The following is a 14,327-nucleotide window of genomic DNA, read 5'->3' on the forward strand; positions in this document are numbered from 1 at the left end:
GTTTTTGCTCATTGGCATTTGGAGAAAGTGCGTGAAGAGTTGTGGCTCAAAGATGATTGGTAACAGAAAGGGTAAAACACATAGTAATATGTGTGAATGAGCTCAAGCAAGAGGAAGGCACATGTAGTAATAGTAGTGGTGTGTTGAGGGTGTTAGGCTATAGAAAGGACGAATGTGGAATTAGGTCCAATGGGCAGTGCTTTAAATGTGGCATGACAGGTTGCATGGCAAGTAGTAAATGATGTGCTGCCATCAATGCCACTAGCAACAGATATTTGAGAAGGATCCATTATGTCAAATGCTGTAGTGGTGGGCCTTCATCTAGGAAAAAGACATATTAAATCAGGTAGTAGTCTGATGAGGTAATTTTCCAGGTGGAAAATAGAAATGAAACACATAGGCATCTTGAGGAGTGGGTGTCACTCAGCAATAAAAGGGTTGCTAACCATTTCAGAGAGTGTTTATGAAAATCTGTTTGAGAATTCATTAAAACTAAAACCCATGCACGTGTCAATGGGGGTATATGGTGATGTTGAAATCATCGTTCTGTAAACAAGGAGCTGTTGGTGGTGGATAATTATCCCCTATCCAACATCACAGAGGTCCTCACGCCCTTGGGAGGGTTGAAGTATTTTACCACCCTTAACTTGGCCTCAGCTTATCTCCGGCTAAGGCCTCTTGAGAAGCCAAAGGAACTCACTACTGTCATCATGCCCATGGCTGTGTAGAAATTGAACTGTATTCCTTTTGGACTTCAGATCTCCATAGTGTAATGACCTCTTTCCTTTGTGAAATTTCTGGGGTGCTGTTTTATCAGGATGAAATTTTGGTGTTTGGTAGAACATGGCATAAGCACACCCTAAGTCTATTAAGGGAATGTTTGAGACTTATTTTAAGGGCAGATAAATACTGTTTTGTTAGCGTGAGCTATCTAATTTAGGACATGAAATCAGTTGTGAGGAGGTTCGTCCAAAGAAAGGTCTTGTGGTATCTATTTTGAGTCTTGAGAAACTGTAGAACAAGAAAGAGATTCATTTTTTCTAAGCATGGTAGAATAATATGCAAGCTTTATGAAAGATTTGTAATCAAAAACTGTAGTTAAGAGGTGTTTACTTAAGAATTCTGAGTTTTTGTGGAGTGAGAATAGCACTCTGGAATTTAACATGATTAAGAAAGACCTGGACAAAGCGCTTTCACACCTGGAGAAGAATATGTTGTTTGTCATAGATGCCAGTTGTAAAAACTAGGTGTTTCAGCTGGTGGAAGAAAAGGAGAGAGCAACCGTCTTTGTATTGCATACATTGAGAAGGGTAAGGATTAAATACTCTGGCAATAAGAAAGAAGCACTGCTAGTTAAGTGGACCATTGACAATTTTAGGATTTTGTTGTGGGGTGCACATTTTGAAATCAAAACATAAGCTGCTGTGTAATTTTTTTTTTATTAAATGCCTTGACTGAGACTTGACCAGAATTTGAAACTGGGTTATAACTTTACAAAAATTTACATTTGACATTGAGTATCTTCCAATAGTGTATAATTTTGTCGCAGGTCACTTATCCATATTGGATAATAATGTTTTGGATGCGATCCAATCTAATGTGGAAAAGGTGTGGCACATCGGCCAGGGTGCCTGACTCCGGACCACTAGGTTCACGGTTTGATCCCTGGCGGCAGGTTAGCCCAGCACCATGTGACTCTGGGCAATAGCTTACTTAATCTTCCTTACGTCCCCCGGCACCGGGACACCTCTACGGAGGTAGCTGTGCACTTTACAAATGCTGACATTAATGTGGAGGAGGAGGAGATAGATGTGTGAGCAAGTGCAGTGACCAGTGGTGCCATTTAACTGGATGAGTGCTGGGCTACTCTGTTCTCACTGAGGTTACTGAAAGGTTCTCCGGTGTTGGGGGTGGCATAAAGGTTTTGAAGGTCCTCCTAAACTATCTGGATTGGTTCTAGATAATCTTTTGATCATAATTGCATGTTATTCAGAGGTGATAGCTTGGTAATGTCTTTGTTGTGCAGAAGAGTCTTTGAGTTAGCGCGTTTGGGACATCAAGGGGTTGTTAAAATTAAGGAGATAATTTGTGCAGACATTTGGTGACCTCCTTTTGACTTAGAGATGGAAAGATCTATAGAGGAATGCTTGTTATGATGTGTGAGTGATAAAGTTCTTAGAACACGAGTGTCTCCCATGTATGTGCATCAGTCTGCACAGGACCCCTGGTGAGATGTAATATTGGAAATAGTAGGCCTTATCAAAGAGGAAATGTCCATAGCTTGCCTATTGTTGTTGGCTGATATGTTTGTTGATAGCCCATTTTTCAAAGAGTGTGGTACATAACCTCTGGCAGTGTGATAAGATTTTTAAAGATTACATTTGATAGTGAGGGTTTTCTGAAACCTCTTCTCATGGACAATGGGGCACAGCTATGTTCTCGATAGACTGAAGATTTTCTGAATTATTGTGGGATTATGCACTAAGACTAATGGTGTGTTTGAAAGTTTCAACAGGAAAATGAAAAGATGGCATACAGTTAGCTACAGTGTCTGGTTTAAACTTGATGGAAGAATTGTGGAAGAGGATTGTGGCTTTTCATCTTTCACCTCATCAGACCACTGGCAAGAATCCATTTGATCTTTTCAGAGGGAGAAAACCTGATTGTAAGTTTGTTCCAGGTTGGATGAGTTCGAATAAAGGTTAGTGTGATGTTGGTGATAACAGGTGGAGGGATAAGGAGTAAAAGGTACAGATTGGTTGAAAGTGTGAGTATGACAAGATGAAGCATGTGAAGGATGTACCTGTGAAAGTGGGGGGGTCTACTGAAGTTCAAGACACCTACATGAACTGAAGATTGCTCAACATTCGCTATGCCACTGAAGATCATAGAGTTATTCTGCAATACAGTCAAAACTTCAGACGGAAAAATTTGGAATCTCAACAGAGCAGCTGCTTGGAAGGGAATGTGATTGAAGAGAATGCTGCAGATTAAAAGGTGCAAAGAGAGGGGCCTTGTCTTGTGAAAATCTGGGTGGCAAAATAATTGCCTTTAGCATGCCATCCAGAACACTATCTGTTCAGATGCTCTAAAAACCTAGATATTTAAATGTTCTGTTTCTTTATTTCTATGTTATAAAAAAGTGAAGTGAAACAACCCAGGCTCATGATGCAGATAGTGATAGCTCAGGTTTTGCTGAGCTATCGGTATCTGCAACTGATTGTCTTACAATTATCTCAATGGGAGCACCTGTGGCCTGTCTTTACAAGGAGGTCTGGATTGATCACAGGAGGGCTAAATGGACCAAAGGACCGTCCTTAAATCCTCCTATATGGTTCTTAGGGTGGGTTCACTAAATATGTGGATATAAACTATAGCATAGAGTAGCTTGTCCCTCTACCTGTTCTACCATTGCACGAGCATATTTAATTGGGACCATTCGCACATGGCAAGACATAATTTTAGTCACACAGGCCATGTCCAATGTATATTGAGGGAACAGCCTCTTTGTTGTAGTGATGCAAAAGTTGTATTCCTCAATCATACATGTCAGGAATCAGATATGTGTGAAACTTTCAACATAGGTGAACAAAAGCCTAACAATTCAATTGCAAATAAACAATTCATCCTATATGTGGATCATGTACTGTCTTTAAGAGACTGATTAGTACTGCCTTCTGAGTCAGAGGTCCACCAGTCTAAACCTACTACATATCTTCAGAAAACACAATCTTTCCACATGTCAAAATTCATGAAGAAAATGTGATCACAATGCTTGCTTTCTAGTGAATGCCTAGATGCCATGTTCTCAGAAGCACCCCAACCTGCATGACTCCTACATTCCATCTTTGTGCGTTTTCACACTAGATTTGTTTGACGTAGAGTGGTTGGACCACTACGTGTAAGATTATTTTGCCTTGCCATCTGAAAGGACATGATGCTATAATAGAGTGGAAGCAGGTTCCAAGTCCTCTCATTTAACTTTATTCTTTCCCGCAAAAACTCAACCCCGAAACAGTACACATTTTAAGGCAGGGTGTAATTCGGAAGACTCTTTTAGCCCTGTGGCTTGACAGGCCTCAAAGCCAGTGTTAGATTATTTTAAATGTTAGTTGAGCATCAGCATTCCTTGGCTATCTACTATTGTGGGATGATGACAAACAGAGCAATAGTTTCCTGTTGAATTAATACGAAATTAGGGAAGTGCGACAACCTTGATATAATGAAGTAATTTACTAACAATTGTAATTTTTTCTTGACCTGAAACGTAGCATGTTCTGTTCTTGTGAACATGTAGTTTACTGTATTGGGTGTAAAATGTGGAGGTTTTCATCTTCCTGTTGTTCCTCAAAACAGATGATGCTCAAGATAGTATTCCTTGTGGGCCATCGTTTTAGGGAAATGATGAGAGAGAAGTTAGATAATCAACAAAAACTCTGCAGAAACGTAAGGAAACATCAGGTTTTCCCTTTGTTTACAGTGAGTGGAAATTTAGTTGCCGGATAAATAAATGGAATATTTATATAGAGAGGATATTGTTTAGGAATTTTCCATTGCATAGCTTGTATGAGTCTCTTCTATCATCAGGAAAACTGTTATGTATTTGTTTGAAGATAAAGGTCCGATTTATATGTTGTTGGAAAGGGTACTCCGTTGTAATAGCAATGGAGTATCCCTTCGGCCAACATAATGGTCCGCCCTCTCAATGTAAATGCATGTGCACCTTTGGTGTAACCACAGCGGAGACTACTCTGACTCCACCATGGTTACACCCCGCCTGATGGAGTAAGGGCCGTCAGAGGTGGACCTTTATGTTCGCCCATTTCGATGGGTGAACATACAGGTAATTTTAAAGAACACCTTGAGCACAAGGGCAGTGAAAACTGCAAAATGCCCTGTCGCCATAGGAGATAACTCCCATTGTGAAGGGGCACTTTTTTTATTTTCAAAAACAAAATCACACTTAGTTTTTATTTTTTTTTATTTTTTATAAGTAATATTTTTAACTTTGCCATACAGCTTCGTCATGTTTGATGGAGCTGTAGGGCAATAGACCTATCCTAATCCTGAGGCGGAAAGCCGGGAGATTTGTGCTGCTATTATTGTTTAATTGTGTTTTATTTGCTCGTTTTAAAACTCCTTCCTTCCCCCTGAGCACCTTTACCTGGGACTAGGCGCCCCCTGGAGCAGACGCGCAGCGGATTTTAGCGCTGTCACGAAGCTCAGGGTAACTTTGCCGCCATCTCCCCATCACGCACAAGCCACGCCCACTCTAGCGAGGCCACGCCCCCTCTCTGACGCATAAAACACCGCGCTGACTACGAGCGCGCCAGAGACCTATCCTACTCCTGAGGCGGAAAGCCGGCAGATTTGTGCTGCTATTATTGTTTAATTGTGTTTTATTTGCTCGTTTTACAACTCCTTCCTTCCCCCTGAGCACCTTTACCTGGGACTAGGCGCCCCCTGGAGCAGACGCGCAGCGGACTTTAGCGCTGTCACGAAGCTCAGGGTAACTTTGCCGCCATCTCCCCATCACGCACAAGCCACGCCCACTCTAGCGAGGCCACGCCCCCTCTCTGACGCATAAAACACGCGCTGCCTACGAGCGCGCCAGAGACCTATCCTACTCCTGAGGCGGAAAGCCGGGAGATTTGTGCTGCTATTATTGTTTAATTGTGTTTTATTTGCTCGTTTTAAAACTCCTTCCTTCCCCCTGAGCACCTTTACCTGGGACTAGGCGCCCCCTGGAGCAGACGCGCAGCGGACTTTAGCGCTGTCACGAAGCTCAGGGTAACTTTGCCGCCATCTCCCCATCACGCACAAGCCACGCCCACTCTAGCGAGGCCACGCCCCCTCTCTTCCTCCAGCCTCCTCATAATCATGTGCCTCCCAAGGACGCGCAGCGGACGAGCGCAGCGGGCGCGCCGTTTGCGCGCCGAAGGCGCGCCTAAGGCAAGCCCGTCTGCGCCCGTACGCGCCTGGACGGGCCCAGGGACCAGGCAGAATGGAGAATTCATCAGGTACACCTCCCCTGAATTGCATTCTCTTCAGAACTCTGGTCTCCCTTCCCTTGATCCGATCACACATGCTCGTCTAAAGGCCAACAATATTTATCCTCACCATTACACGCAAGAGCCATCTTCTACCTCACCTCAAAGCCCTAAACCCACTAAGCCCCCCCTAGCCCCAATGTTCTGACCCTCCGTTGTCTTTATCTTAATGCCAGATCCCTGGTTAAACATCAACTAGATATTTTTCTACTACTCAAGTCGGACAGACCAGACATACTATTCGTCTCCGAAACATGGCTCACTGCAGATTCCTTGCCAGACATTCTCACTGCCCTACCAGCAGATTACTACATCCTGTCAGTAAACAGAAAATCAGGAAAATCTGGAGGAGGCGTCGCCGCCATCATCCATAAAGACCATACGTTCACCACTCTACCTCCTCTAGACTTATCAGATACTGAAAACTTAGTCATCAAATCTGATACTGACATAGGAACCATGGTGCTAGTACTGATCTACCGGCCACCTACATCCATGCCTTCCTTCCCTGTCTCCCTATCTGAGCAATTGGCCGGCTTAGTCGTTGATTATGACAAGGTCATGGTAATAGGGGATCTCAACTATTGGTACAATAATTTGGAAGCCGGACCTCATGCTACAGAACTTTTCGAGCTCCTCTCTAATCTAAACTTCCGTCAACACGTCTTGATCCCCACCCATGAAAAAGGACATATCTTAGACCACATTTGGTCTTATAATATCCCTACCTCCAGCCCCATGGTCTCACCATGCATATGGTCTGACCACCACCTATTGAAATTTTCCATCACCTCTCAGGGCAACCCCAAAAATCATGTGCCCTCGGGAGGGTTAGCCAGGAAATGGAGATCTCTAAACTTCCAAGATTTCCTATCCACCCTGACTAACTCCATCCCTACCCCGGCCCCTGATATCAACTTGATGGATAAAGCACACATGCAACGAACATGCTCCCTTTAACCAGGTTCTCCCGCGCCCGTCGCATGGATGCCCACAGGTGGTTCTCTGCGGACTTAAAAAACCAAAAATTAGAACTCCGCCAACTAGAGAGGAAGTGGAGGCACGGCTACCATGACAAAGATAGATCATCATATACGACAGCCCGTAAAAACTACAAGAGCGCTATCTTATCTGCCAAAGCAGCTTTTTTCTCAGAAAAAATCTCTAACGCTCAAAACAAATCAAGGGAAATCTTCAGAGTCGTAAACGACTTGTGTAACGATTCCAGAACCTCTCCCTCTCAGCCACCATCCCAAATGATGTGCAACCGGCTCAACGATTTCTTCAAGGAGAAGATCGACATCATAAAAAATAGTATTCATACTAACCATATCATGGCAGCCTATTCGGACATTAGCAGAAACCCATACATACGTCAGGATATTCCTCCTATCGATCCACTCAAATTGCTGGAACTGATGAACCGTGTAAAATCTGGTTCCCCCAATGACCCTTGCCCTCCGCATATATTGAAGGAAGTTTACACTGCACTTCCTCAAGGCATACTTCCCCTTCTGAACACCTCCCTATTACGAGGAATAGTCCCCAACTCATTTAAAAATGCCACCCTAGTCCCTCTAATTAAGAAACCGGGTGCCGATCTCTCCAATCTCTCCAATTACCGCCCCATATCCCTTCTCCCTTACGGCGCCAAGCTGCTTGAAGCCCATGTAACCAGCTGCATATCCAACTTCATAGAAACATCCGACTACCTGGAGTCTAACCAAGCCGGGTTCCGCCAGGCACACTCCACCGAGGCGGTGATCCTCGCTGTCCAGAATACCCTAAGGACCAACGCCGATAATGGAATCCACCAAGCCCTCGTACTCCTCGATTTGTCGGCCGCGTTCGACACGGTGGATCACACCATCTTATTACACCGTGTCGAACAAGCCGGCCTTAGCGGCGCGGCTCTTGACTGGATTAAGTCCTTTCTGACGGACAGATCCCAGGCAGTAAAGCTGGAGAACTTTATGGCACCCAAACTCTCCACCACTTGCGGTGTCCCACAGGGCTCCTCATTATCTCCCCTCCTTTTTAACTTATATCTTAAACCGCTACTGCACTCCCTGAAAAACAGGAAAGTCACCATCTACAACTATGCGGATGACTTGCAGCTGGTATTTCCCCTCAACTCCACGGACTCCACTGAGGAATTCCAAACTACCATGCTGCACATCCAGAGCTGGATGGATCAGAACCATCTCAAGCTCAATACAGGAAAAACTGAGCTTTTACTCCCCGGTAACAGCGCATTAAGCTGGGGCCCCCACTTCTGGCCGGCCTCGATGGGCACCCCTCCATCTCCCTCTCTGTCAGTGAAGAGCCTCGGGGTCACTCTCTGCTCCGACCTCTCACTAAAAACCCAGGCCGGAACAGTGATCTCTTCCTGTTTCTCTCAGTTAAGAAAGATCAAGAAAATTGCCCATCTGCTGACTCACTCTGCTCTCATTCAGGTGGTACTCGCCTTGGTCCTTTCGCGACTAGACTTTTCCAACTCCATCTACTTGGGCCTACACCTCGCCCTTGCTAAACGCATGCAGATTATTCAAAATCAAGCGGCCAGATTAATATTTAAGAGCAACCGCAGGAAATCGGCCAAACCTCTGTTAGCCTCCCTTCATTGGCTCCCTATAGCCCAACGGATCACCTTTAAGGTAGGCTGCATAATCTTCAAAGCACTCCAAGGAAAAAGTCCCAGATTCGTCAAGCAACTCATAAATAAATACGAACCGACCCGTGACCTTCGCTCTGCCCACCTGTCTTTCCTCACGCTGCCTACGTTCAAAAAGAAACGACTTGGTGGATCCCGTTTCGCCTACCTTGCCCCAAAAACCTGGAATTCCTTCCCCCTGTCTATTCGGAATTGTACTAAGCTGGTAGAGTTTAGGGGAGCTCTGAAGACCTGGTTATTCAAACAAGCGCACGGTTAGAGTATTGTTACCATCTATCTCTTCAGTCTACCATCTGTCTCACTTAGCGCCATGAAACCCCTGGGTGACCGTGCGCTTAACAAATTCCGAATAACATAACATAACATAAAGTGGCAATATATTGGCACAAACTGCCTTGACTGCGGTACCTGTCAATGGTTGAAATATACTCCGGCCTGACGTGCATTTCAAAATTTGGCAGTCAGGGACTCCACCAGGGTGACAAAGTAATTTACTTCGGACGGCCCCAAATATTAAATCGGGCCCTATGTCTACAAAAAGGCAGTGATGTTGAAATAACACATAGGTTCAATTCGTAAAGGCCTTTACATGCAAATTTGCACACTTCAATAATCTAACACACAATTCCTGAAATACAGAAAAAAATTACCTTCTTTATTGGGACAATTTTTTTGTTTCATATGAATTTCCTCTTCTAATTTCTCCTCGGTTAGCTCTGTTGTCTTTGTACGTCCTTTTCCCCTGACCTCTCTATTCCTTGGTAAACTCTGACTGCGCTGTTTTTGGGGTCTGCTGTGTGAACTGTGCCCTCTTTGACATTCCACCAGTGGGAATGGTCCATCCCTTTCATGGTTGTGCCGTCTTTGGACTGGTAAGGTTGCTTGCCTTCTCCGCTCTGGTGACATTCCAGGTCGTCCAGTTGTATAGTCTGAGTCACTGGGGACTGTTTGAAGAAAATGGAGCCCGGAACTTGTCAAAGGAGTCTCTATCAGGTCCTGCCAAGATCGTCTTTCTCTGTAAGATGGTCTACATCCCGATGAGTGGGTACTTCCGGCATCCGGCCGTGATTCTTCTGCTGAAGAATGAGAATAGGTTGACTCGCTTGAGAAATGACGTCCATGTTTGACTTCGGGGAAAGGGCTTGTAGAATTCACCTAAAACAAAGACATTAAAATTTTACAACTGTAAGACATAAGAGAAATACTACAAACTATAATTTGATTAATATTTTGCCACTCAATCTCCATAGTTAGTTTCGAACTAGAGGGAAAATTCGGCAACAAAGAACTCTCATCAAAGTAAACAAAGTGTAGAGAAGGCTTTCAACATGGTTAACTGGAAGAGCCTGTTTTTTATCTTCTAGGGGGCCGATTCACAGAACTAATCTGAGACAAAATCCTAAACTTGCTACTTTTGGTATTCAAAGAAAGCATTTAGTAGTAGTAAAGTTAGGATTTTGTCTTTAGTTTGACTTAAGACAGACTTAAGACAACATCCTAACTTTACTACTACTAAATGCCTTCTGTGAATACCAAAAGTAGTACGTTTAGAATTTTGTCTCAGATTACTTCTGTGAATCGGGCCCTAGATGTTTGGGTTTTCCATTGCTCTTATCCAGGTGATTTAGAGAATCTACGAGGGCGCAATTGCGCAGTTAGTCATTAATTCTGAGAAACAGGTATTTATAAAATACAGCGTGGCAAAAAAGAAGGGAGCCATCTTGATTTCGCTTTTTATTGAGCATCTGGCAATTGCCATTAGAAATGCAACATGTGTAGATTCTCCCTGGGGTGGGATGGCAAAAAATAAAGTTTTATGCAGTTGACGTTGTTCTGTTTTAAAACCGGATGCGGCTACCCAACAGAGAGCATTCAATATTTTTCAGTAATTTTTAGGTGGGTACAAAATCAACAGGTTTAAAACTGAGATCCTTTTATGTAATTGTGGGGTTGATACCCTGCCACAAGAATTTTGCCCACAAGGCCAAAGAGGTGTCTGGGCATCTATACCATGGAGGAGGTGAACAACCCTTTTGTACATAATTATCTACCTCTTATTAAGAAAATAAAGGCCCTGCTCACCAGATGGACAAGATTGCCAATTTCTATAATGGGACGGGTTGCGCTATTCCACATGTCCTTATTGCCACTATTTAATTTTTTATTTGATGCTCTACCCTGCACCTTTACAGGCCAAGTTTTTTAAGGAAATTTAATTTAATTTCTGATTTTATTTGGTTTAACAAAGCACCAAGCATTCCACTAAGCACTTTATATAGGTCAACCACTGAGTGTGGACTTGCATCCGTGAACTTAAAGGAATATTATTTTGCTAACTTTGTTCATTCCTCTTTTAGATATTCGCTACCCACTGGTTCTGGTTAAGTAGTTGATAATGTCTTTTGGGATTTGATTGTACAGGAATTTAAAATTGAGGATTTCCTATGTTTGAAAAAAGCAATGAAAAACGTTTGCTACAAACACATAAAATAGTTTTTTGAACGGATGGAACAATTTAAAAAAAATTGAATGTACCTACTATCAATAGCTCCACTTGCCTTTCTGACATCTCCGCTGAGACATAGTTTGTGGACGATACAGGTATTGCTCATGAATGGGAATCGAATGGATATCAAAAGGTTGGGGATTTCCTTAGAGGTGAGGCCTGGAAAGGGTGGCCAGAGAGAGAACCCTATATTTGCAATACTACACAAAGTGGCTTCTGTACAGAATACCTGAACTTCTACATAAAATTAACCCCCATGTACAAGATAAATGTTTTAGATATCTTAAGGTGAATGAAGGAAACTGGCTCCCAGGGCTGGCCTAGGATCGCAAACCATCTCTGGCAATTACGTTCGACCGGCTGGGAAGGGGGGGGCGAGATGGAGCTGGGTGGTGGCTGGCGCGAACACTGCTGCTGCGCTTTTCTAACTTGGGGCTGATTTTGCAGCACTGCTTCAAAACCAAGCCCCAGTACCAAAACCGGCCCCCACCCTTCTGGCCCACCGGCAGCATATTATCTGTGACTGTACAAAAATAGCAGGATGTTGAGCTTCCATTAACGAACACTGTATCCACATGATCAACATTGATTTTACACATGATACTCGTGCACTTAGACTTATGATTACCACGAATCCCAGAATGCAGATGGTGGATCAAAATAAACTATTTCTGGTCACACTGAGAGCCAGATCGCTAATGCTTCAAAATTGGAAGCCTGTGGTTCCCCCAACATCCGTACATTGGCGATTGAAAAATGGAAAAGGTCAATGGCTTAGAGTGCCACTATGCTTTAAGATATGGATCGTACAAAAAATTCAGGAAGCTATGGGCAAGATTGTGAAATGTGATGTTCTGTGAATGCTTGTAATCAGGGAAACCTGAACCAAGAAACAGGGGGATGATGAAGTGGGTTATTTGAAATAAATGTTGCTTACTTTTTTTATCTGAGATGTAATGCATTCATGTGAACTCTCTGAATATTTCTTTTTTTTAAAGTTAACAAATCTGTTTTGTTACTTTTTTGTGGGTTTTGTTTTGTTACTAAAATGGGATATAAAAAAGTCAATATGTTTTCTTTCTCCTTGAGTTGCATACATAAATGGACCATACTTTATTATTATATTTGGTCTGTTCTGATTTGTAGTGCAATGCAATTTATCACTACTGTACATATTTGAAGGGTATGCTATTTTGCTCCATTTTTACTTTTATGGCAATCAAAGTTGTTTTGCAGAAAAATCCAAACACTATTGTTTGGTGTCGCAAACTGCCAATGAGTACCACAAAATAAAGTAAATGTAAACCTTTGCATTGCCCACCACTATAGTGTGGACGTAGGTAGCTTAGTGGTCGTGGCCCAACCAAACTGCTGTAAATTTGAAGCATGATCTACACACGTCTCACCAAAAATTTGATTGAAAGATTACAGCATACACAATCAGAATGATTGATGCGCAACTGGAAGATTCAAGACCTCAACCCTACCTTAAAAGAAATCTATTATCTGCCAGGTTCAAACTTAAAATAATGTGCACCATGCATAATGTATTCTGGAGCAAGGACATAGCAATACATGCAAAAATGGGCAAAAAATAATAAATAAAATAAATTAGTAACCACTGGTGAGCTATAGCAAAGGCTATTTGCCAACCAAAAGTCTAAAAACTAAAACTCATAGGCAGATCTCTAAGGTTACAATGCCCAAAATTTGAAAGGCTGCCAGTCTTAAGGGTGCAGCAGAAAAGACACTGAACTGAATCATCATTCCACTAGTTGTAATAGATTGTTTCTCATGTTCATACTAATTTCACCTGGTTGGACAGTCTCTTAACTATAACCACCAGGGCTTTTATTAATGAACGTTTGGTGCACCAAAATGGCTAAAGCTTGGCAAACTAGTGAGAGCCTGTCACCTGATGCTGTAAAAGTATTTGACCATGTGAATAGGGCTCTTAGCAATATCTCTCATGCAGGGTAGGATTCAGCCCGGTGATGCATATATATATAGGAACAGCCTAGGTGATACTCAAAGCTACAGAATTGGAAAATGAAGAGAGATCAACATTCTTTCCTCTTGGATGAGGGAAAAGACATCCCTCCTCTACTGTTTGCCCTGGTGGTGGAAAACCTTGATATAAAAAAATGAGGGATTAGGAAAGAAGATGAAGTAAAGTGAATGCCCTGTTGGGTGCTACTACATAAAATACATTTATTTGCAGGTGATATTTAATTTTCTTTGAAGAACTCTAAGAGATCCCTCTGAAGGTTCTAGAAATTCTTAAGCAACACAAAGAGATCTCCCTTCAGAATTCTTTTGGTTACCACCACAACGTAAACTAGCACTGGCGTATTTCTCTGAAATAATATGTTCTCTCTTGATAAAATGGGGTACCTTAACCCTGACATTACCGCTCTTCTTCTACAGCAATATATCACAACTCAGACTTTACACTGGCATTAATGGGCAACACTTTCCGTAAGTTGACAGAGTGGGGGTTGTGGCTTATTAAATGATCAGTTTCACACAGGAAATATGACAAAGTTTGACACCTGTAAATAATATTTTTCCATTCATCAACCTGAAGCGCTTCATTACTGAGCTATTCCCTGGTGAATATCGAGGTGGCAGTGAGACCCAACACCATTTGAAAAACATTTCTGGACTTATTATGGCTAGGTGGGAAAATATTAGGAAAGACTATACTGCAAGACCAGTGGCCAACCCCATTGTGAGACCTTTAGGGATGATCAATATGTAGAATAAAATGCCTGGAAACACTGCAACAAATTTACCTTTTCTGCATGGTCACCCAATTTAAAAAAAACTTCTTTGACCTTAGTTTGGGTGGTATTAGGACTCTGTGCCCCTTGACACTACTATTCAGTGCCACCTTGCGTGTGCTCAGGCTCTATAACGGTATTAGTAAAATTAGTTTCATCAATTGGCTTATTTATTTTTCATGTAAGGCCTTAGTAGATTGCACAGAAAATGTATCAATGATATGAGTGTTGAAGGTCATATGTGGGCAGCAGTATGTATTTCCACCATCTACATCTAAGACACAAATATATGGTTGCCAGGAGCACTGCTGTGC

The 14,327-nt window shown here is 42.6% G+C and overlaps 1 protein-coding gene across 1 annotated transcript in view; it reads right to left on the bottom strand.

Annotated features, from left to right (window-relative positions):
* The window catches only part of LOC146829166 (connector enhancer of kinase suppressor of ras 2-like), a 1,989,112-nt gene that overhangs the window by 122,044 nt on the left and 1,852,741 nt on the right, over window positions 1–14,327 (bottom strand). The window contains exon 22 of the mRNA XM_085606439.1: window positions 9,375–9,879. Within this exon, the coding sequence (XP_085462565.1) occupies window positions 9,375–9,879 (505 nt within the window). The remainder of the gene's footprint in view (window positions 1–9,374; window positions 9,880–14,327) is intronic.

The sequence above is a fragment of the Triturus cristatus genome, chromosome 5_2, assembly GCF_964204655.1.
Source record: "Triturus cristatus chromosome 5_2, aTriCri1.1, whole genome shotgun sequence".
In the NCBI taxonomy this organism is placed as follows: Eukaryota; Metazoa; Chordata; class Amphibia; order Caudata; family Salamandridae; genus Triturus; species Triturus cristatus.